The sequence below is a fragment of the Ischnura elegans genome, chromosome 12 (genome assembly GCF_921293095.1).
Source record: "Ischnura elegans chromosome 12, ioIscEleg1.1, whole genome shotgun sequence".
NCBI classification, from domain to species: Eukaryota; Metazoa; Arthropoda; class Insecta; order Odonata; family Coenagrionidae; genus Ischnura; species Ischnura elegans.
The window spans coordinates 54918468-54944289 of NC_060257.1; the positions used below are offsets into that span (position 1 = coordinate 54918468).

A 25822-nucleotide genomic window follows, 5' to 3' on the forward strand; every position below is an offset into this window, starting at 1 on the left:
CCTGGAGGGATGTCCAGCCGTAGAAGTGGTATATCTAAATCTACATAATACCCCGCAAGCCGCCTAAAAGGCGTGTGGCAGGGGGTGTTAGGACACCAGCCGTTTACAAATAAATATTAAGGGCTCTAACGAAATTACGATTAGCATTTATTGAAGTCCTTTATGGTTCGGGGGAAAAACGAATCCCCATATCTATCCGTTCGGCGAAAAATATCTCTTAATTTATCGCTTTTGTCGGACCTGGAAATATGGTGGGGCTCTCTAATATTATGTTCTCCGATATACCCATTCTCAATTGCTCAAGCAATCTATGCCTAGCGCGCAGCCTCCGAGTCTCCAGCGGCTCCCAACCTAATTCGCTTAACATCTGGGTAACGCTATCTGTAACCCGGTCTAATTAGCCCAAAAATAGGGGTACCCTTACTCAGAGCCGGCTTTACCCAAAGTTACGCTATAGGCACCTCTCCACTGAGCGCCCCTCCTCACTTGAGCCCCCCCTCCCCGATTTTAATGATAAGGCATAGCCACTTGCATGAGGTAAGTTTTGGAAAAAAGGAATAAACAGATATATGGCTATATATGATTTTACACTTTCCCGGCGAACAACTTTAGAAAAATCTTCTCGGGATACCGTGCGGGTTAGGTTATTTAAGAGCGCCGACGTTTCGGGTACCGACTCGCTACCCAGCCGTGAGAATGGGTAGCGAGTCGGTACCCGAAACGTCGGCGCTCTTAAATAATCTAACCCGCGCGGTATCCCGAGAAGATTTTTCTAAAGATATATGGCTGTCAGCATAAGTTTATGCTTGAATTTTTACGCAGGGAAATATAGACAATTCGATTAAAGAGAAACAGTTTGGAATAAAACAATATGAAACAGTTTAACTTTTAAGCAACTAAAACACTTTAGGAATACCCTTTCTAAAAATCCAATGTCTGGCCTTAATTCATAAAATAAAAGAAGAATAACTTCAAAAATAAAAACATTAGGTACTGCTGTAACTGAATGAACTGCCGCCCTTTGGAGACGCCCCTTGGACTGCAACGCCCCTAGGCACGTGATTATTTTGCCTTACGGTAAATGCGGCCCTGCCCTTACTTAAATTTCCAACAAGCTGAAAATTTACAGGAACGTTAGGGATACCACTCTCATGAAATCCTGAAAAGTCCCCATCGATCCCGTGAGTGCAAAAAATTTTATCCAAAGTCAAAGGTCACAAAAATGGATTTTTTACCTTTTTTGACCAAACGGTTAGTTTTATGGTAAAAATTGTCTGGACCGAAATTGTTGATCAGGAAATTGTCTACAAAATTGTCATCATACTTTTTTCTCTAAGATTTACCATTTCTGAGAAAAACCATTCGAAAGTTAGCTGGATCTGTATTCTCCGTAGTTCGCACGACCAGTGACGCAGCGAGGGTTATGGGGGATTAAACCCCCCCTCAGAGCTCAGAGAAATTTTAAAGTTTAATCCATTTTACTTAATTGGATTGATGTTACTAATAGAATATTATAAGGATTAATAAAATATCCCTCAGAAAGCCTAAAAAAAATCTCACCATTTTGAACCATTTATCTTAAAATTCCGTAATTTATTAATTTTGCACCTACCGCTTATCCTCGTAGGTATTCCATACCCCCACACATCCCGGTATTAGTTGCACCTAAACCCCCCCAGCCTTCTTAGCTGCGCCCCTGTGTATGACTATATTGTTGCGCTCTCCGAAAATTATTGGACAGCTCCAGCTAACTTTTGAATGAATTTTTATCAGAAATGGCAGATCTTAGAGAAAAGTACCATGACAATTTTGTAGATAATTTCCTGATCTTAAATTTCAGTCTGATTCCAGAACACCTCCAGTCTCCTTTTGTTGTCCTTCCTAAGTGTCCACGTTTATGAACCGTAAAAGCACTACTCTCCAGATGAGAGTCTTCACTAACCTTAATAATTATTGCAATATACGAGCAATCACTGCACCACACACTAATTGTTCATTGAGCATTTTATGTGATTTTCATCCAATAAATTCGCATGATGTCAAAATCACATTGATTAATCGACATGATTTGAACATCATGCTAACCTTTTATCCACCATACAACCTTTTATTTTCATGGCAATTGCAAAAAAATTGCCACGAGAATAAAGGAACATCTAAGGCATTTCAGGCTATGTCAACCTGAAAAATCTGCAGAGGCCAAACATGGCATCAACCAAAACCATGCCATTCATTGGGAAGATGTGAAGATAATCTCTCGAGAGAAGAAATATGGCAAAGGATTACGAAGGAGACCATGGAGATACGGCTAACGGACAAGAACTTCAATAGAGATGGCAGTTACTCCCTCAGTAATGTCCTGGAAACCCGTATTGCATAGAATCCCATTGGTTAATACCAAGGCACTGCTATTTAAGACGAACTCTTTCCGAGAAACAGCATTATATAAGACCTACAATGACATACACAACGCCATCATGAATTGGAATTGCCAGTAAACTCGACAGGGAAAAAACATATATGACAAATAGAAAATACTAACGCTCAATACTGAATATAAGATGGGGGACAGAGGATTATGACAATGAAAGAATATATAAAAAAGCTGGGATTCAAAACATACAATTAGTAATAAGAGAACATTGCAAAACATACTATGAAACACTAAAAAAATACTGATGAAATAACAATTGAAAACTTAGCAACAACAAAAACTAGTACTTGGGACAAACATACACGGACAGAGTCCTGTTTGCAAATATAGGCCGGGGTAGCCAATAAAAGGGAAATAAAGGAAGATTGAACATTGCAAAAAAATCGGTGAACCGATTGACAGCAAATAAAAGCTGTGTAACAGCAAGACACACTGCAGAACGACATTCAGCCCTAAGGATGGAGTACGTCTCGTACCCCGAAGCGTCGGCAGCCATGGAGGAGATTATCCGGTGGAGCACCCCAACAGACTTCACTAACATGCTTAAGCTAGTTTTAGAAAACTTTAGGAAATCCACTCCAGAGGAATGCAATATCTACAGCACTGTTGAGACATTCCACTCAGGTCATTCACTTCAATGCTTTTCCTCAGTGCTGCATATTATTTTTGCATAACCTTGTGATGCCCTAATAAACGTCACCTGTCAACAGCATGCAAATGTTGTGATGACATAAGGCATTACCCGTACCGAAAGTTTAAGTATATTAAATGGCCTTGTGCTGATTTCAGTGATAATTGCTGATTTCTCTGAAAGTTTGAGGACTCTACTAGACAAGGTGGTATGAACTGCTGACCATAGTTCCAGTATATTTAAATTAGTTATGAGCGACCGCCTCTATGTGGTCAAAGTTCGGGCTTTGTGGCGCTGTGCGCACCATTTGGACTGCTTGTCGCATCATATGCTCAACAATCCATACCACCTTGTCCGGTATAGTCCTCAAATTACCACAGGAGAGAATGATGCCTCGGTAGATTAATGGGCTAAAGCATCCAACCAGAAATCGGGGGATCCGGGTTCGAATCATGGTCTAGGCAAGCGATTTTTTTCTCTGCGGATTTTTCGCACAATTTGTGCATCGCGGGTGACTTCCGTAAAAGTTATCACCATGGCTAGTCCCGGTATACTTAAAAAAAAATCAATTATGTTTTGGACAGTAATGCCAGGATCATAAAATCACCTTTTTTCCATTGATAGTTTTTCAGGAGAGAAATTCTTTAAAAAAATTACCAGGAGGTAATGGTTTATCTGTACATCTGAAGACATTTTCTGTGTGAATTCAATTTTTTTATGTAACTGACTGACCCCCAGAGAGGCCTATGGGGTACTTATAATTAGAATGATTAGTTAATAAATTGAAAATAAGGAGATTCAAATGAATCGAGTACCAATCAATCCATTCATGGCTATAGCTACTTGCACTAGGAATAAGAGGCCATCAGCAGGGGCTTGATCAGTATCAAAATTCCAGGGGGGGTTCATGACCTTGGTCCAGAGAGTAAGGAAAACCCTGTGGGAGAGAAGAGTGTTCTCTAATGTACAATTTAAAAAAATACCCCTTTTCTATGCATTTTGGAGCTTAAAACATCATATGTATACTTAAAAATACACCTTGTTTCATTTTTGTGCTAGTTTTTTTATAGCAGGGAATGCTACGCTCTGCAAGAAATGCAACACAAACTTCTCTCACACTTTGGACATGTAGCCATGAATTTGCATATATGCTCTCTTTACTCCTTTACAGGGATACAAAAAATAGTAACCTTATTTAAAATTAAAATTGTTTGAAAAAATTTGTCGGGGGGTTAACGATCCCAAGACTGTTCACTGTTAGCTATCATGATAGCTAAAAAGCTGCGGCTAAACCCTCCATCATGATCAAAATTTCAGTTGAGCACTTTTCATTCTCACTCCAAATCCTTGATTTCATAGCCCTTCTTGCAATAGGGTCATATTCCTAATTTGGGAAATGTCATTTACTCAAAATGTACATTTTTATTAGGTACATTATACATACATTTCTAGTTAATGTAGCACACAGTATAAGGTCACATCACAACATTATTCAAGGACATTAACCTATCATCAAAGTTCCAATTTAGGCAAAGGCAAAAAATAAATGCCTCTTTGGATCCTGACCTTAGGACTAGAGCTATACACAATAAGTGGGCGGATGAATTAGTTTCTGATGCTGTTAACAGCATATATCTTAAGTCTATCCTCTGCACTGAGGCACAGGAAATCATTTCAGGCAATCAATGCCACCTTTCTAGCACTAATTGCCTCTTCGACAGTCGGGGTATCATCACAAGACACAAAAATCAATAATAAAATCTCAACCACTTAATGCATTGGTTTGGCTACATTGAAAGCACAGAAGACATGAGCCAAACTTGACAGGAACGCAGTAGGTATTTGTGATGCCTATTTGCAACTCTGAAGGCCATGTTATAGCCGTTGCCAAGGTGTCAACCTGTCCTTAGCAGGCACTTCTGACAAAAATGAACACCATAATCATGTCTCAGCTGCTAATAAACCCTCATATAATCCCCAAATATGGCAGATTTCTTCTCCCCGATGTACAATTGTGAAAACTTACATTTCCACAACTTTAAATCTCCAATGTACACTCACATTTTGCAGATAAAAATTAATTTTCATCAGCATATTTTGTTATTCTAATAAAATACAGAGGTGTATGGATATAGGCATTGCTAGGATTCACAATAAACCTTTCAAGAGGGTCAGGGAGAGCGAGGGACTTAGTGCATCAACCTATCCAGCAAGTTGTAGGTTAAATAAATATATATTTTGGGGGATTTGGTTTCAACCAGGCCTGGGCTATACCTTCAAATATCACTATGTATATTTAAAATAACAGGAACCCAACACTGAGTTGTGAACATGGCCATGGAATTAATATCGTGAAACATATATCATAACACAAATCAAAAACTGGTACCTGATGAAAACATTACCATGCCCATAGTAGAAAAATAATGGTGCAATATAATCTGGTAAAAAATATGTTGCTAAATAAAATATCTTCATACATCATCTGTTATATCAACATAAGATATCAATGTAAATCATCTGATACGATCCAGAATTTTGTGATATTTCACCAGGAGGCGATTTCTATCTGGTGATATATCACAATTTTCTCTCACGATTTTTGTACTAGGTTCAATGAGACAATGGTTTTTGTCCCTGTGTTAGCGATTACAGATATCTAAGCCAATGCTGTATTTTCAATATCACCCAGGCCTAATGCTCTCCCTATTACTCTTGGCATTACCAACAAATATTATGCAAGTCAAACAAGATGCAACTATTGCAAAACATTTTAGCTCGTACGTGACATGTTTTGATCATTGAATCATTTTCAAGTATTCTCTGAACAATGATTTAACAATCGAAGCATGTTGTACGTACATAAAACTTGGTGGCAAAGCTCAATCTTGTTTGATTGACATCTTTCCAACACATCTCACCAGCCACAGTAACTTAAAAGTAGAGTTCTCCAGCCAAGAGCTGCTTCAATATGACCATGATGTTCATTTTCATAATGATTGGCCTGCTGGTAGTTATCTAAAACCAATGGCCACAATTACGGCACTTTAAACTCTTAACGCAGGTCCCGTGCTGAGAGAGCAGGAGGACTGTTGGACTGGGGTGCTCCGTGCTTTCCTAGGGTCGGGTATCGGAAGGGAGAAGGGGAGAGGGAAGCAGGAAGGGCTGGAGGGGGGGGAGGAAGCGACGGGCTCTCTTCCGCGGTGGGAGATAGGGGCGACAGAGGGGGAGGCATGGCTGCAGCAGCGCCATCTGCTCCGTCGGACGACGACGAAGAAGAGAGTGCCGGGGGATGCGTTGCGGGACCTTGTGGTATGCCGCTGACGGCTGCAGCGGCCGCTGCTGCAGCTCCTTGCTGGAGGTATGCAATCAAGCGACGCAACTCATCCAATGCATTGGCCTGATAGAGTTAGAATATTATAAGAATTTAAGTCAAGAGGATTTACCATAAGAATCAGCAATAGTACTTATCATCAAAATAATCAGAAAGAATATTTATCAGAAGAGTACAATAAGAATTCAAGTGAAGTGTTTGGAGAAGACTGGTATTAGGGAGTGATAGTGACTTCATGACTACAGAATACCGGCGCCAGTACAATAGCACCAGTACATTAGACGCACCCTTATATCAGTGTGGCACACACAAGAGAAAAAGTCCACGCAAAGATGTGGAACCCCTTCAGCTAATGTTAGGTCCTTTTAGATCTTCAATGATCACATAAATAAAAGCAAGATATCGATCGAGTTTGATTGTATGTATAATTATGCTCACTCCCAACTCCTTCGCTATTGCAGATGTGAGCAAAATGATGGTGACATATGATATATTAAAAAACAATAAATAATATCACGCTTTCACAATGAGTTCAATAAAAACAACCACAGCTATGGCATTCTTCAATTGAATAATAAATATATATTATTAAATACTATGTAGTCAGTATTGAAAATTAAACTATTGAAATCGAACCTTCACATATAATCGCAGGTGGTCTTTTCAGGTATTATTTTGGAAAAAAGGTGTGTATTATGTGCCGTCAAATATAGTAATATAATGCAGAAAGGTCGCTCTAATAATAATTTTCACCAATGAACATGTCCTATTGAATTAAAAATGACTTTTTGAAATCATATCATAATAACTTTAAGCATTATTTAATGCAGTATTGTCAATATGTAGTTTTAATGACACAGCCCCTAAAGAAAAAGGATTATCAAATTACCTGCATAAGGATGAAATTTTTGGCCAGCAGAAGAGTGGCAATTTTTGAAAGTTTCCGCACAGACGGAGAGTGGGCATATGGGATGACACTCCTCAACTCATCCAAGGCATCGTTCAAGTCGTGCATACGACGTCGCTCTCTTGCATTGATGTTCAATCTCACTAGTTTTCCCTGAAACAATCACCAGAGAAAGATACTGTAATGATCCTAATTATTACAAATGGTTACATCTTCAAATTGGCATTCAAAGGACATTCCAAAGACCAATTTGCATGAGCAGGGTCTTCAATTACTTGTTTTCTCACTTTGAGGAATTTTCTCATACAAAATTTTCTCATTAATATATTGATAACTTTGTCTATTCAACACATTTAATTAGGTTCAAACCTCAATCTGTTTCAACTCTCTTGTATAATTTTCAAATTTAAGTTTACCAGGACTAGCCACAGTGATAACTTTTACGGGAGTCACCCACAATGCACAAATTATGTGAAAAATCCACAGAGAAAAAAAATCGCTCGCCTTGACCATGATTCAAACCCGGATCCTCCGAATTCCAGTCGAGTGCTTTAGCCAGTTAAGCTACTGAGGCATCATTCTCTCCTGTGGAAATTCAAGGAATATACTAGGTGGTATGGACTGTAGAGCATATGATGTGACAAGCAGCCCAAATCGTGCCCACAGTGCCAGGCCTGCTCTTCGACTGTGGTACTGTGCGCACAATTTGGATTGCTTGTGGCATCATATGCTCAGTAGTCCATAACACCTAGTCCGATTGTGTTCAAAAATATCCACAGAGAGGAATGACACCTCGGTAGCTTAACTGGCTAAAGCACTCAACTGGAATTCGGGGGATCCGGGTTCGCATCCTGGTCAAGGTGAATGATTTTTTCCCTGTGGATTTTTAATGTAATTTCCAAGATGAAATACCTCTTGAAAATGTCTCTAATGTGTTGAAACAAGTCAACAAAGTACCAAATACAGTATGAGGAATGTAAAAAGTTATCTACATGTATTTTTCTTCTGTGTTCACTTGAACCCAACTTCATGCTAAAAATCTACAATGAAAGATCAATCATAATAGGATTTTGGTTGCATGGTGAAAAGAAAAAACATTAAATCAAGATAGTAATATGATATAATAATGTAAAAGCAAGCCAATTATGGAAAAGAGTTACTTTTTAAAGAAGTAATATATTCTAAAACAATTTTGAGAAATCATTACCTTAGATAATTTATAAGTGAAATATCAGATGTCTTATAACATGCCCCTTGGCTAATATGGCCTCTTGTATTGAATGGTTCAATATGCAGTGTTCACTTCATTGTATAAGTCCACTCACAATCGTGAACAGTGCAGTCCCACACGTACTTCCTTAATATATAATTAGATCATTGCCTTTTGACATAGAAAATAACATTACCTAGATGACAAAACAATTTTATTTCATGCGCCTTGTTTTACCTCATCAAAAAGAGTTCATAGGATATAAAAAATGAATTTTTATGCTGCAATAAATGCATTATATGTGAAAAAAATGTATGTTGTCTGAAATAAAATACAATAAAATTCTGTGTTATTCTCTTGGATTTAATTGAGAAAACATCCAATTTCGCACAATCATGTATCACAACGTCACCATTTCATTAATTTTTCTACAGTAGATCCTTCCCTTCTTTCTTGTAATTAAGGCTTTTAATGAGTCCTATTATGTACTTAGTATGAGGTGAATTATACAATTGTTTGTTTGATTACAGCTAAACGGAAAGTCCAACGGGATTTTCAGGGATTAGGCCACCTTCAATATGAACAGAAAAATACTTTCAATGTAAAGAATGAAACTGGATTTACTTTCGATAGATGTAATTAACACAAAGTCAGATAAAACCTCTGCAATTTTTTTTTCTTTAACACCTGCTATACTCAGCTCTGTCAGCCAAACTTATGCATTCTATATTGGATGGTAATGGTTATGTGAGAACATCTACAGGCACGAAAAACAGGTTGGGCCAAAAAAATGGTCTTAGTCTCTTCTCAAACTTAATTCCAGCTCCAATGGATCAGTGCATAACCACATATTGAGGGATTCCAAGTCTAAAGGAACACAATTTCATCTGTTGGACACGATTTCTATGCGACAGTGCTGGTTCATTTAATTTATAGTTGTTTCACAGGTGGCGTTCTCTTTTTGCACTGCAGACATAAAATTTTGTTGATGCCATCACCAACAAGGCCATTCTCAGCCAATATAAGTGACAATAGCTTGTCCTCCGCTGTGAGGAATCCTTCCCCTCCTTCACTTGTTTGGGGTCATCTCTCCTCCATGCATAGGCAGAGTTTTGTGGGGACAATGAGAGCCTGGCCCTCCCAACTTAAAGTGTAATTTGTCTGAGGAAAGTACAAAACCTATACATTCTAGTACAATGAAGACAAAAACATCAAAAGTTTAGGTCAGTTAAAAACATATTAGTAATGCTTCTCCATAGATGGAACTACTAATGCTGTTTTCAGAGGCTCATTTAAATGAATTTTCCTGGCCAAAGCCCCAGGGACTGGGTGTATTCCATAGTCCTTAAACCCCCGGTCCTTAAATTCATTTATCAGTCTATGCCAAGGGAGAGGAGCAAATGGGTGATTCAAAAATCTTACCTGTCGGTGATGGCCATGCTTCTTTCCCGATGACTGACTCCCAGACTTCTGTTCTTGCAAAGCTGATCCTCGGTTGGAATTTGAACTGTCAGAGTGGGACGGTGGCCCATCCTGATCCGAGTGACGGTACTCCCCTCTCCCAGACGAACACTCTTGACGTGGACTCAGCCGGGGTGGATTCTGAGGACCAGAGGCACTGTCGTGCGGTGCAGGACGGGGTACAGCGGATGGAAACATTGCGGAGGGAGCATGAAGTGGCCCTGAGAATAGAGATGAATATTTATTAATTATTTTAATGGAGGGTGAGCTCCCAGCAGTAGTTGAGATCCAAACAAAATTACCATTCTATCTAGGGTAAATTGGATACTCAAGAGAGGGGCCATAGCCCTCAAGCCCTTCTCTGGATCTGCCACTGGATAGTAAAATATCAAAAGCATGTAAAATAGGCCTTATGTTAAGAGCTTATTTGTATTTCAATTCATTAACCCTTGCCCCACTAAAGACAAAAATATGCATCTGGACGTTTCTTGACTTGGGAGATGAAAGGCGCAAATTATCGTTGGAGATTTTCCTACGCAGGAGTTCGAATGCCAAATGTATACGTTTCCTAGCTCTTCCCCTTTTATGTCCGTCACAGGTGTGCGATGTCTTTGTTTCGGGACCCAACACAGCAGGGACTAGGCTTTATCCTCGAAATCCGGGTGCAGGTACTCGGACCCCTCGTCTTATATTACCCCTCTTAGGGGTAAAGGACTACACAATTGTTTATCCAGCCATTTTGCGAAATAAATATTTGTTCCTTTCTCAAAAAATATAAACTAAAATTTGAATTAGCTGTCTTTTGAGCAGCGTTAACAATTTTTAAACGAAATTCTATGATTAATATTAACTCATATCTTGATTTCAGTATAAATATCAACATGGAAATTGTTGCTGGATTAAATGTGTTAATATTTACGGTAAGGCTTTGTTCAAAATTTGACAAATTTCTGAATAAAATGAGTAATTAAATTCGAAGACTGCAATTTACGTTCAAGCAACAATTATCCATATAGCTAATTAACTAATTCATATAAACAAAGCATGATTGACTGTGAACCAATGCCGCTGGTAGGGTAATAAACCCCGAAAGAAGGGAGCCCAACTTCCCTCAAAGTTCGAGATAATGCGGAGTCCCCGCTAGAAAGGGTTGAAAAAGGTTGGTGTTGAGAGTGCGTGATTACCAGCAAGACCCTTAATACCCTGAATGTCCTGCAAAAATGCTCCGTACTGAGGGGATGGACGAGTCTCTTGGGGCTTAGTACCTACATTAGTCATGCTAAGGCAAGAACTCCACCGTCTCGAAAGGGAAAAATAATATTCTTGTACGTAAATACATCGGAAAATATAATTATATACTTTTGCGCTAACAAGGGGAACGCACAACCGTTGGGTGGCCAATCGAGCTCAAATTTGCTGATTCGGTAGACCATGGCTATAAATTCAATATGCCGGAGCGAGACAACTCACCTCTTGTAAAATTTTGGGAGAAGAGCAATTACAGATCGTAAAAAATGAGGTTACGATATGTAAGCTTTTTTGAATGGACAGTCCGGTGGTAACGGCAGCTGACTATGGAAATAATGGTGGCAAGTTTGATCCTTGCCCCCAGCACTATTTTAAAATTCATTTTTCAACGATTTTATTGTTTAAATTTTTAAAGATTGTTTTCTTATCTGTGTTACCACAGTGATAAATATTTTGAATGCCTTTATTTAAATATTTAAATCAGGAATGGGTTACCTTGGGATTTAGAACAGAGGATGAAGGGTGGATAGAAACCCTGCTTCGGCATTAGCCAACTCTTAATGAATGGCTCCATGGGGACCACAGTCTAACGTCCTATCTGACGGATGGTGTACAGTACCACTGGTAAATTCACATTTCATGCAGGGATTGAATTTTGGAATGCTCAGAAATTCATAACCAAGATTAGGACGTGGAAGGCCAGTGCATAACTACTCTTTGTTTTGCCTGTTTCTACGACAACTACCATCCTGAAACTTGCAAATAAAGAATTAACTAGAATGTTAAGGTAATGTACTGTCCTTCCACATTCTAATATCGGTTATTTTAGCTCTTGCTTCACTTCCTATCCTCTTCACCAATTTTTAATATAAAAAAATGGCATTAAAATATCCATTGATCAAACCAAGACAAGAAAACAATTCTTAAAAATTTAAACAATAAAATCCTTGAAAAATAAATAAAAAATAGTTCCACAAGTGGGGACCAAACATGCCATCATTACTTCTGTAGTCACCTGCAGTAACCACTAGGCTATTGCCGTAATGGAAGTTTCACATTCAATAATGTTGTACATCCTAACTTCATTTTTTACGATGTTTACATATTTGATTTTTTTCTCAAATTTTATGAGAAGGGCTTCTTGCTTCAGCATATTGAATTTATTGCCATGATCTACTGAATCGGAAAATTTGAGCTCGATAGACCACCCGACGGTTGTATATTCCCTTAGTAAGCAGTAACCTTCAAAAATTTTGATATTCTCCAGTGAGGGTTTTGACCCAATAAGGGGACTATAGCCAGTGCTGTACATAGTTGGAAAAAAAATGTAGGTGGTACTCACCAAAAATTCCAACAGCTGAACATGTATTATACATCTGGCCGTGAAGGTATTTTAACCAGTACGCTTATAACGAGTTTGGATTTTAGAGGGTACGCCCAACCAGCCCAACTACAACGCTGACTATAGTCCTCTTCAGTGGTGCAGAGAGAGGGGGTTTTGGGGGATTGTGGCGGACAAGCAGAAGGCGTTGCAATTGTTTTTCCACCAACGGCCACAAGAGAGCGTTGGGTAAGGAGGACGCCTAGAGAGAGCGACGCCATGACAGTCCGGACGAGAAGGGTTTAGGTGTCGATATTGTAGAGCTTGTCTGTGCTACGGAAACAAAGCGAAAGAAACCCTATTATGCATAATTGGTGATGGCATTCATTTACCACGTGCGTAATCATCCGCTACAGGGATAAACCCCACCCAGAGCTCAGAGAAATTTGAAAATTTCATCCATTTGACTTAATTGGATAAATATTACCTACACAACAGTGTAAGGATTAATAAAATATACCTCAGAAAGCTATAAAACTCACCATTTTTGAACCATTTATCTTAAAAATTTTCTGGGGGAGGGCACCCGTATCTCCTGTTATCCATACACCCAGTATTAGTTGTGCTTAAAACCCCCCCTAGCCTTAATTCCTAGCTGCTCGCCTGGCCCTCTTAGCCCACTAAGCCCACTTAGCTACTCTTACACCCTTTTTCTGAACTGACGGCGGCTCACCTTGGGCGTGCTCGAAAACCACCCACTCTTCTAGCCAATCACAGAAGACCGACAGGAGAAAGTGTGTGGGAGCCCACAGTCTCTCTCCAAACTCGGCGCAGTGCAGATCGCTCTCCAGATAGCAGTGTTGCCAAACTGCATCGCTCGGCGTTGGTCTGAGAATCTTCCGCCTCCCCCGAAAGTACCATGATACCCAAGGCTGGCAACGCCGGTCGGCCGGATGGAGGGGAAAAGGGAAGGGGATGGAGGGGAACGGAGAGGTGGAAGGGGCAGGTGGAACGAAACCCTTAGGACGGGCTCGCGGGGTACACTCCTGGGGGAGGGACTGTAAGCGTTAGCTTTTCTCCTCTACCACCAGAAGGGGAAGGATGGGAAGGAGCAAGGAAGGGAGGCGCCGCCGCGATGAGAGCCCGACGACGCCTCCAGGGGAAGGACAGGAAGGAAGGGAGAGGACGAGGAATCCTGCACCGTCACAAGGCGGGCAGGTCCTACCATCAGCGAAACCAAGCTTACGCAATTAATGTTCTAACAACCTTGGAGGATTATTCTATGAGGAAGAATAATCCAACGATCAAATCGCTAGATGGTGGAAGGGGCAGTGCTTCTGATTGGCTACTTGCTATTTTCCACCCAGCCGCCATCAGTTCGGAAAAAGGGTATAGCCCATAGATCTACAAAATCTGCCACTGCATACTACAAAAGTGTCTCATCCTTACCTGGGAAGTGGGTCGGAAGGAACGGTTGGTGTGGGTGCAATGGGTGGACGAGATAAGGGTGGCTCACTGGAGGAGACCTCGTGGCGGGAAGTGGGCTGTTCTCGTCCCCCAAGTTTTCATCCTCGTCCTCGTCATCCTCGTCCCCATCCTCGCTGCAGTCGTTGCGGCTCAAGTTGTGTTGCGCGGACTCTCCGTAGAGGCCTCCCTGCTTGTTGCTGAACGAAGGGTGGTGCAAGGCGAGCGAGGATGCTGCTGTTGCGTGCTGCTGCAGGTGCTCGGGGATGCTGGGATCCAGGTGAGCCTGGTGGTGCTGCAGTCCTCCGGCAGAGGTGGTGTGATGGTGCGTGGGTGCATGGTGGGGGTGAGAAGGCAGGTAAAAACCTGGGGAAAAAAAAGGAAAAAAATAATAATTATGGAGAATTTTTATTTTTAAAGAAATTATTACAGTCAGTAACGCATACTTGGGACAGATTTTATGTTTTAGCACTAAACACTGCTTTACGTGGTGAATTTTCATTTGAATAATCATTCCAATGAACTTGCGAATGACCATCATTCACCGTGTATATCAGAAATTTCCTGCATTCCAATGATCATTCAAATGAAATTTCAGGCATGTTATGGAGGATCAATGATCATTAGAAGGAAATTTTATTCATGTTATGCAGGAAATGCAGGAAATTTCCGTTATACATGGTGAATGATGGTCATTCGCAAGATCATTCAAATGATTTTTCGAATGAAAATTCACCAAGTAAAGCGGCCATAAGAAAAATACAGCAGGAAAAAACCACAAACTGCACATGTTAACCACAACTCTCAAGAGTTCAATAACTTTCAAAGTAAGGAATTGTTAACCCACCGTTCTGTTACATTTATTTTTATTTTTGTGTTGTCCCGAGTTAGAGATACCTCCCCCTTACTTGGGACACCTTCGTTTTCCATTGTCTGTACCATGTTAGCCCTTTCCTGCTGGGGCCAACAATAGGGTAGTTTCCTTCATCAAAGAAAACGAAAGGCATTGATTGCGATTTGTTACCCACCATTTGTGTATTCATATTTTACAAATTATTTGGTTTTAGATAAACCAGTTTAGACGAATGTTAATAGTCAATTTTAACCTCATTTGGAAAAGGCCAGATTGGTGCCCATGCGATTCCACTCCATGTGATGCAACAGGGACCCAGATGCTATACGAGTAGATAGGAGTTTTTCATCGTCTGAGATTACCAATGCATGCATGAGGCACAGAGTTCAGGGAAACATCTCTCATTAATCACCTATTAAAATTACCTATGTTTATGTTTTTTTTCAACCAAATATTGCATTTGATTTTCAATAATTTAGAATTCTAAAGGAATTACGAACATTTTTTTAAGCATTGTGGATTTTTAACCGAACCATATTGCGCATATTTTACGCTGTTGAGAGAATGACTGAATAGAGTAGATTGTATTGTTGTCGTAACTTGGCTTTCACTTCCATCTACTGAATAACTCTCATGAATTGCATATTTGGGTCCAGTTGAATGACCTCAGTGACAGGGGCACAGCTAGGAATTAATGCTAGAGGGCAGTGGCGGATACAGAAAAAACTCAAGGGGGGTGCAACATACCTTGAGTTGTCTTTACTTTTATCGTAATAAAAGATGATCAAGTCACAGGCAAAGTATATGAAAATTTTATTTAAAGTGATTATAAACATGTAAAAGACAATGCCATCTTATGATATAAAAAGTTACAATTATGGTTTTGCAATGTTCGGCAATACAGGCGGACCCGCAAGGGGGGGGGGCGTGCGCCCCCTGCGCCCCCCATCTGTATCCGCCACTGCTAGAGGGGGTTTTAGGCACAACTGATACTGGGAGGTCTGGGAGGTACGGAATACCCACTAGGGTAAGTGGGAGGGACGGGGCCCTTCCCCAGAAAATTTTTAAGATATAAGGTTCAAAATGGCAAGTTTTATGGCTTTCAGAGGGATATTTCATAAATCTTATTACCCTATTCTGCAAGTAATATTAATCCAATTAAGTAAAATGGATTAAACTTAAAAATTTCACTGAGCTCTGGGGGGATGGGGTTTATCCCCCAAATCCCCTCCTCCCTGAGGCACTGCTCAGTGAAGCCTCCATCAAACAGTTTAAACCTTTTCCTTGGAGTTCATGATCAAAATCAATAAAGGTGATTCAAATTTTTTTTGTATTATTTCACTAAATTTTACAGTAATGTTGAGGCCACCCAAACATTGATGCTGTTCGATAGCCTACCAAATCACCATTATGGCTACTGCAGAAGTTTTAATGAAGAATCAATTACAAAATCAATAACTTTCCTGACTGCATCTAGCATGATAAAACAACCTTCTGTTCTTGGATCTTACCAGAGAGACCAACTGCTCCTAGGGGCGTTCTTCTGCCAGGTACTTGAGTGGTTGACACCAATCCACTGGGGCACTCACTCGAGGGACCAACATTGTCAGAGACAAATGAAAAGGCACCTCCACCACTTCCTCCGTCCATCATCGCCAATGATTATCTGAGGATAAATTTTCCAAAAAATGTATTAAATTGTATTTTTTATCCATTAAAATCAATATTTTACTGCAAAATAGGCAAAGAGCAGAATAACTAAAACGTTTTTCCTCATGGAAGTGAATCATAAACTTAGAGAGATGCTTTATATATTTTGCCGTTCGGCTCAAGCAAAAGTTCTGTTCATGATGATAAAATAAAATAAAATGGTTAATTTCCACACACTTTTTATTAACGAACTACCGACCCGGTTTCGACACTACGTGTCGAAACCGGGTCGGTAGTTCGTTAATAAAAAGTGTGTGGAAATTAACCATTTTATTTTATTTTATCATCATGAACATTAAACATTTCCACCATATATCGCCGGACACTGTGAATTATAAAAGTTCTGTTATCTACTCAGCCATACAATGGATCTCTGGTATACTTAATTCGTTCCAGACTACTTCCAATTTAAAATTTTACTTATTTATCTTTATGAAGAGGAAATTTATATCTTGAATATATATTGATTCAAAACATGAAAAAATGCAAATAAACTGTGATGACAATAGAAACACTAAACAAAATTTTTATATTCAATAAAAGAGAAAAATCTATAAAATATAAAATTCACTTCCGACTCATGCAAATTTTTGGGGTGAATTTGGGGTAAGACGATATATGACAGGAAGTCATAGAATCGAGCGTAAGTGAGTATTAAACCTATAGGCTACCCATTATTTAAAGGGTAAACACATCACAAGCAATGAAAATAATTTATAATTGAAATCACTTCAATTTTGAGTTTTAAGAATAAAAAAATAGTGAAATGATACAAATTTTTCCAGATATTTTAGCCTATAATTATTTTTAAATAATTTAAGACATGTAAAATATAGGAAAAATTCTACAAGCAGTGTTGAAGAGTTTTAGAAGCCGGGAGAGAGAAATTTTTGTAGTAAAAAATAAATAAAACTTATATAAATAAAATTGTCCAAGGGGGATCCCATAGGGGAGGTATATTTCGGTCCCATTAAACCTTGTTTTTTTTGCCACTTTGTTCGTATTTAAATCAGTCCTCAAAAATGTCCGCACCACGGCGGTGAATGCAATGCGAACCATCTTTCTCAACACTTACTATGCAACGTTAATAATCGTGAGAAATAGCATCGATAAGCTATGACTATGATAGGTCACATTATCACGAATATGGATTTTGGTTAGCATCCCCAATAACATATCCTGTGCCCGTGAAATTCGCTTCGGATCGCTTAGTTCATAAGCGACGCGAGTGGCGACTTTTGTAAACCTATTTAAATGCGAGTGGGGAATGACAACACAGCAAGGGACCGAGCGGAGAATCCTCTACCATTAGCAATATTCGTGGTCACGATTCTCGCTTCTTGCGTTATTGAATGTGATAGCCAAAACGGAAATCGTTTACAGAAACAACGACAACAACGAGTAAATGTGGCCATCACTTATCACTCCAAAAGCAAAATACTTTCAGGAGTACTCAGGTCAATAATCATAGCGCAATTTACTTAGTGGATAAGAATCAATAGACTTCATAGACTTCAATCGTGCATATCTTTCAAAGAGCAATACTAGTTTCACCCACTGAAGGCGTCATCAGGTAGTACTACGATTCTAACGTACATGGCGAGCCAAGTGGCCATTTTTGTCCAATCGGAAAGATGTGATTCGGGAAAAAGTTTGTGGAATTTTCATGCAAAAAATTACAACACTCGCTTTCTGTGCTGCTGTATTTCAATGCATATGTAAAAAGAAAGAAAATCACTCATTCAAGAAGGGAAGCGATACTAATGATTGAATGCCACCTTTATTATCACGGCGAGGTACAATTTGACGGCCCGGGCGACCATTTTCGTCCAACAAACCGCATTCGCTCGGAGGCGAGCGAAAATTAATTGTTCGCTTGTGACGCCACCGCCGCGTCGCCGCTGGGGAGCTGTTATCGGTTTGTCTCGAGTTAACTGCGGCGACGGGGGTGGGGTGAGGGAGATGTTCAGCTGATGCAAGCCGGGAAGGAAGGGGATCAGAGATCCTGGATTCCCCGATTCAGGGCTTCGGGTGAAATGCATTATCTTCCAGGACAGCGCATAGTAACAAGTGACTACTTCAAATGAACTAGTTAGAAGTATGCACTTCTATTCAACAAGCAAAAGCATTCATGATGTATCAATGTTTAGTCTGCAGGTCTCCAAGCAATAATTTAACGTAAAAATTACGTAGTTAAAATGTTTCCCAATTTTTTGATTCGAAATTTATCCATCTGCAATCACAGATAAAATCTCGAAGCGATTATAGGTAAATACGCAGTTTAAGTGACTATATAAACGGCAATAAAATTACAATTTTATTCTTCATTTACAAATCAGATATACTTAGAACTCGGTTATACGTAGGGCAGACACTAGTTACGGTTTTTTTCATTTGTTTAAGTTGGCGCTGGCATCGGTGAGTGGAAGTCCCGCCTGGTCATGTTGCCTTTCACCAGGAAATGGTTGTTTGTGGTCGTCCATTGTAATTTGATGTATTCCCCCGATGTAAAGGATACATTATTTTATCGTCTGGGTGATGGAGATAGATAAATAAAGTGTTTCGTGAACTTTTCAACCGTGCTTTGCAAATTCAACCGTGAATCATGGTTGAAACATCTTAGAATTAAAAATGACATGGAATGTAGAAGTTAAACTCCGTAAAAGACATCGATACAGCAGAGAGACAATTAGGATCAATTTCCATACAGTTCGTGCGGCATTTCGCTGTTAATTCTGCATAAGAATGATAGATGTCATCCATTCCACGCCATTATTTTCTACAAACGTCCCAATGCCGTGAAGTTAATTTTTCGTCAAGCGCTGATTTCAATTTATCGATAACTTTTTCTATAAACCGGACTTCATATTCAATCTCGATATTTTGGGCTCGGCATTTGGGATTTGGTCGCACTGCTCGCTACCCACCGCCGGCAAGTGTTATCGGTTTGTCCCGCGCTTAAACTGTGTGTGGTGAGGGTGGAGGAGTTATTCAACTGAACTGCGTGCTAGGAAGGGGCCGAGAGAGAGATCTCGTCGGATTCGGTGGTCCAAAGAGATTATTGATCGACGCTCACAAAGCTTCCACACAAGCTACCCCCATTCCTCCTCCCCCTTCCCTCGTCTATTTCCCGTCAGCCCACACCACGCCAACGAGGCTAATACTCCCCACCCTACCTCCCCCTATCCCACAAGCGGTCCCTTAGCGTCCCGTACCCTTACCCCTACTCCCAGGGTCTCAAACCCCAGCCTCAGCAAACGTTCGCACCCTTGGTGGAAATCACAACGGGCGAATATATGTATCCGGTAAATGGCCACAGACTCACCACGCCAAACGTTTGCCCTTTAAAAATCCAGAGGGATGATTTTCTTTTGCTCAAAAGAACGTTGAGTGACCATAATTAACCTCCTCAGTCCCGGAACATATCCACCGTTCTTCTTCCTCTGAATTTCATGTTTCTGGTAAATTAGATTTTAACAAAGAACATTAGCGATTTATTCAACCATGATTCTTTATGATTCTACCATCCATTGGTTAGCACTGAACTAGTTGCAATAACGACATTTCACTTAGCGAAGCGGTGAAAAATTCAAACGTCAATATATTGTATACAGTACCGCAGGACCGAATAGGTTAAGAACTTCAAAGAAAAGTAAAACGTTTAACGCGGAAAATATAACTTTTTTACCTTGCAATGAAAAGCATAACGTGAGTACCGCAAAACTATATTAACTAATATATTGTAAAAAATATCAATACCAACAATTTTCTGCAATTATTTATAGAATTCTAAAAATTTCAATTGAACTAATTGGCTTATAGGGTCCTCAGTTAGTCCTCTAGTGTGTGCACTAAAAGTCTCTGCTTCCCTGAATTCATTCATGTACGTGCAGAATATAGTGCATAGTGAAGAATAGTTTGAGTTTTGCCTTGGCCCAAAGATGGTGAAAGAATAAACTAAAGAGATTTTGCGGGACTAACTTTAAAAAATTACAACAATTATTTTCAATCACACTACAGAAAATGATTATTAAAAGCTACTTTTTTGGCGGTTAATTAAACAATTTTGCTAAAATAAATTCTATTGACAATAGAGACGAATATTTTGAGTTTCGTTTTATCCCTAAGATGGTCAAAGAATAAACGAAGGAGATTTTGCGGGACTCACTTAAAGAATTACAAAAACTATTAATAATATGTCAAAAAAATAATTAAAAAACTACTTTCTGCTTTGCTTTTTCCTGAATATTATGGGAAAACAATGGCACGTGCCGTGTCGTCAGTAAAGTTTTTAAAAGGAACCTGCGATATTTCAATCATTTTTGATGTAACGGTTTCACCTTATCTCACCTGACACAGCCACTTCTATGGTTAAAGAACGTTCTGTGTCCTCTAAAATATACCTCGATAGAAAGTATGTCGCTCAATTTAATAGCAGGGATTTACCCTTGTTTTATGCGCGAAAACTCTTTGCAGCGCTCTGTATTTATTGATATAAGAGTACAGCAAGGAGTATTATGACGAATACTTGTACAATTATTAAAAATTTCGCGGACTATGTGCGGCTTTGGGGTATCCCGCGCAAAAATCAGTGGAAGATCTCGAAATATCCTGAGGCTTTTGAAATAATTCAGCTTTTCATTACAAAATTAAGTAATGTATACTGTTTTCATTCGATGATAAAGAATTAATATTTACTGCTGCCAGCATCTTTTGTGATATCTTCATTTTTGGGGTTGACTATACAAAATATATGTTGTAAAACTTGGGAAAACGTTGTTTTGATGGTATTTTTTCCCCAAATTCAACGCTCAAATGAGCCACGTCTAGAAATGTCGGCAAAAATTTATTTTTACCTCAGAATATATACAAAAAGATTTATGTGCACAATGGCGGAAACCCGCACTCCTTTTTGCCGACGAATTGTCACAATATGCTGCTGGAGATTTCAATAACTAAATCCACTCATTTGTTTATTTTTGAGCTGGTCGAAATAAACTGAAAGGCGTAAAGAGACGGGTTCGAAACGGGAATTTGATATGGATGCGTTCTCTTTGTAAATTACATGCACACTAGTGGTGTCATGGTACCCGAACGGAAGGGCGTTCCGACACTAGTTTACAAAAGACACAATAGTCAAATAACACCCTTATCAATTTTGTTGCCTCAAAATTTCTTATACATGCATTGGTAACCAAAAAAATATAATAAAATGTAAATAATAACTTGTAATGAGAAAAACACACAGAGTAATGTTAAACTTCTAAAAGAAAGCTAAGAAAAGTGCGTTCCGGCAATGTTAATTTTGCCATGACGTCACTAATGCAGACATCATAAAAGTAAACAGGAAGTGGAAAATTATAGATTATTTTAACTTTATTTGACTCAAAAATATGCTTGTCCTCAAAGAGTCATCCTTCCTATGGACGTCACCCGTAAAAATTGAACAATATTAGATTCTGACCTGTTTACCATCCAGAGTACCTATATGTCACGACTACGGGTATTTCTGAAGAAAACAATTGTTGATTCACCAAAATATTTTAACTGATTACAAAAGAGCAATGTACCTATGTATCCTAAAAATCGCTAGTTGAAAGTTGTTTTTGGGCGGTAATGGGTTGAAGATGTTATTCAGGGAGCATATTTAAATAATGCTTAATGGAATGCTGAGAAAATAAAACGATCATTGAACATTATAAAGCGAAAATTTCGCAATAAATCAAATACACAATGAACGTTCTCTGATTGTAACAGCTATGTATAATCCAGTCGCTGACTACTTCTGAATCGGTTCATGTTAAGGATTATCCCCAACTGCGAATTAAAAGAATAATTAATCCCGACTCCAAATGACTTCCGAGAGTTGAGCGGTAGAATTAGCATGAAGCGAACGTTTTATGTATCGCGCGGGCTCGGGAAAGAATAAATCCACCCCTCCTCCTTCCTCTTCCGCAAGAGATAAATACGAAATGGCGGACACGCGTCATGTTTATTCATTTGGTTATTCGCCGGTGATGAGGGTGGGAGGAATGGACCCAGATGACTGGGGCATTTTAAATGCAAAGCCCGGACGGATTTCAACGGACGCCGTGACCAACCAGCGTTCATTTCCACCGAGCTCTTTCAATTACCTAGATTGTTGAAAATATTTCATCCTGGCCGTATTTTCAACAGTACTTCCTAGGAAAAATTGAAGTGGAATAAGTAAAAATTATTACATGCGTCTTAGACTGATCAAAACAATCACTCTATTCTATCATTACTGTCATCAGTAGGCTACTATTAGACACCTATCTACATATATAAAAGGATATCTGTTTGTCTGTCCGCTATGGGTTTCCATACGGCTACAGAGCTTGCGACCAGAGTTAGTGCATAGATCCATCTAATGCTCCCAAATCCCATGGTACCTACTACTTTCGGTTGCGTCCAATGCGTCCTTGCGTCGTTTTCTCATTACCATTTGTTACGTCACGTCATACAACTTCTGGGATTGGACATCCTGCCGCGTAGGCACACCTCTAGAAAAACTATAACAATCCTGCTAAGTGACCATGAATTCCAAGTTCCAAATATCCCACTTCTTCTGGTACTGTACTTACTGAGCAAAGACGGGTGGCCAGCTAGTATTTTATTAAATAACGTTGGAAGACGAAATTACCAAACATGGACGAAGCAAGAAAGAAATAGTAGAATAGCTCAGGCGAAGAGACCGTTCTACAAAAAGAAGAATCTACCAAAAGCAGAAAATACAAGTACAGAAGTGAGGAAATAATTCATCAGATGCTACAAATGGACCATGTTTCTCCATGAAAACGAGGATTGAACGTTGACAGCAGCGGAGAAGTCAAGAATGGAAGTATTAGAAATGTGGTGCTACCCAAGAATGATGAAGATAAAATGGATCCACCGAGTAAGAAATGAGGAAGTGCTAAGAAGAGTGGGAGAAAAGAGAAATCTTCTAAAAACCTTGAGGAGAAGACGGGACCAGTCAGTCGGCCACATTCTGAGGCATGATGACCTGATGAAAACAATTGTAGACGGAAAAGTGGAAGGGAAGAAGGGCAAGGGAGGGCCCCGAATGAGTTACATAGGACAGGTTATAAAGGATGAAAAAAAAAAAGAGAAATTCGTTGCTATGGAAAGGGTAGCGGATAGGAGAGAGGAATGGAGAGCGGAGTCACACCAATCTTAGGATTGTTGACTCATGTGATGAAGATGAAAATAATTATGTAAATTATGCAATGAAAAAATAATCAGTTCATTTTACGAAGCGTTGATGAGAAGTCAATAAGGAAACATTACCCTTTTAAATAAAATACTATTAAATAAATAAACATATTTATAGAATTAAATTTCAGTATATATGATACTTCTTGATAAATGATTGTGAAGTTTATTCATAAATATTACCCTTTAAAATTACTGAATCAGAGAAAAAATTATCAACATATGTACATGATATGGGGAAGAAAAAGAAATGACTTGATAGAGTGAGCAAAATGATATTTTCTAAAGCAAAAAATTAAATGATGTGCGAGACTTACAGCTAAAAAAATTGTTATCATAAAAGATCGCTGCAAAATAACAGGATCAGTGGATAGGACATTAAATTTTAAGTCTGTCAGGCTTGAAAACCGGAAACCTCTTTATATATCTATAAACATTCATGTCAGTTTAACGTGTACAAATCACCTAGGAAACCTTTCGTTAGGACAGCATATGGAAACAGCAAACGGCGGCAATTATGAAGAAAAAAATGAGCAATAATATTCAGACCTTCATATCATAACATTCAAGGCTGTGCCTTGTAATATCTTGTCGACGTCACCTAAGAGACTAACGAGAAGAACAGAAGACTGTCATGTTTTCACAATCAGGAATTATAATGTCGAATTAAACGTGTCCAAATTCATAAGCTTGTTTAGAAAACCTGCAAGGAAAACGTATAAAAAGTCCCTAGCAGTCATCTCATTTGAAAAGTCCAGTTATTTAAGACAAATAGTACTTTACTCCAGTAAAATATTTCCCATACATCATCATTCAAATAAGTCGCATAATGAAATAGACATAGTCTTATTTTGGGACTTACAGTCCAGCCAAACATATGTATTTATGAAAAAAGAAATCTTTTTTCCTCTTATGTTTGGGGTGAAGGAAAAAAAACATTAATTCTACTTTCAGATAATATTCTAAGACCCATCTCGAGGATGACTGGTAGGGGGTGAGTTTTCACCACCATGCAACACACTTCATGGTTAAAAATTATTCAATAACACGGACATATTTACGTGGGCGGTCTAAGCTCCCAACAAACTTGCAGCACTTCTTGCAACACAACAACTCCAGGAGGAATACACTTCCTACGAAAAGTAAAATCTATAACATATACAGACTGTTGCGTTCATACATTGAACCAATATTATAACAGTTTGACATTAGCCATTATTCGGGGTAACAATATCCGGCAGTTACCACCCAAAACTTAACAACTTTCTTATTATGCCACTCCAATGTTTTGTGAACAAGCGATAAACACTGAATATTTGAAGAACAAAAAGAGAACGTTGAAAATTATCGAAAAAATTCTGTAAAATTTAAGTATTTCATTACAAATCAAATCCTTTTATAAAAACATTTTCGGCCGATGACCTCCAGATCAAGAACCAAGTACAATATTTTGATTGCGACAGTGAATTTAACTGTACCATAGAAATCATATCATTGATAGGAGAACAAGGAAATATATTTTACATTCTCGACGACGCAGCGGCAAGGGTAGATGCTATGGGCCACAGATTGACTTAAGGTACTCGAGCAAAACACTCGGGAATTTTATTAAATTATTATCACTCACCAAAACGTGTCCGAATTTTATCCTTCCAATTCCCTGGATCGTGGACCGAACTCTACAGCGGTTTAAACCTCCTCCAGCTGGCACCGAACACTGGTGTTTCACCAAGGGAGCAAGGGCCAGGGGTGTTCTCCAGCCTGGAGTGGATGACGCCCCCTTTCCCGGCCGCGAGACGAAAACAAGTGAGGGTAGGCCGTGCGACATTAAACGCTTCGCATCGAGAGAGGAGGAGGGGGGTGTTGTGGGCGGAGGGGGGAGGTCTGGGGGAGTCAGGGCTACCACACTCGCGGTGATCGGCTTTTTTTCTGCGGTGCAGCAGCTGCGGGGGACGAAGAGGGTCGCGGGATGAACTTTGCCTTTCGGTGTGGAGTGTTGCATCTCTTATCAGCTGG

General features: G+C 39.3%; 1 protein-coding gene across 1 annotated transcript; it reads right to left on the minus strand.

Moving 5' to 3' along the window:
* Positions 1–4467: 4467 nt before the first annotated feature.
* LOC124169488 (class E basic helix-loop-helix protein 22) lies at positions 4468–25617 on the minus strand. The gene is made up of 6 exons (XM_046548115.1): positions 25434–25617; positions 16375–16529; positions 13996–14376; positions 9939–10198; positions 7289–7459; positions 4468–6465 (listed from the first exon to the last, which is right to left on the minus strand). Exons 2-6 carry the CDS (start codon positions 16514–16516, stop codon positions 6121–6123), a joined length of 1299 nt encoding a protein of 432 aa, XP_046404071.1. The 5' UTR covers positions 16517–16529; positions 25434–25617; the 3' UTR covers positions 4468–6120.
* Positions 25618–25822: the final 205 nt, after the last annotated feature.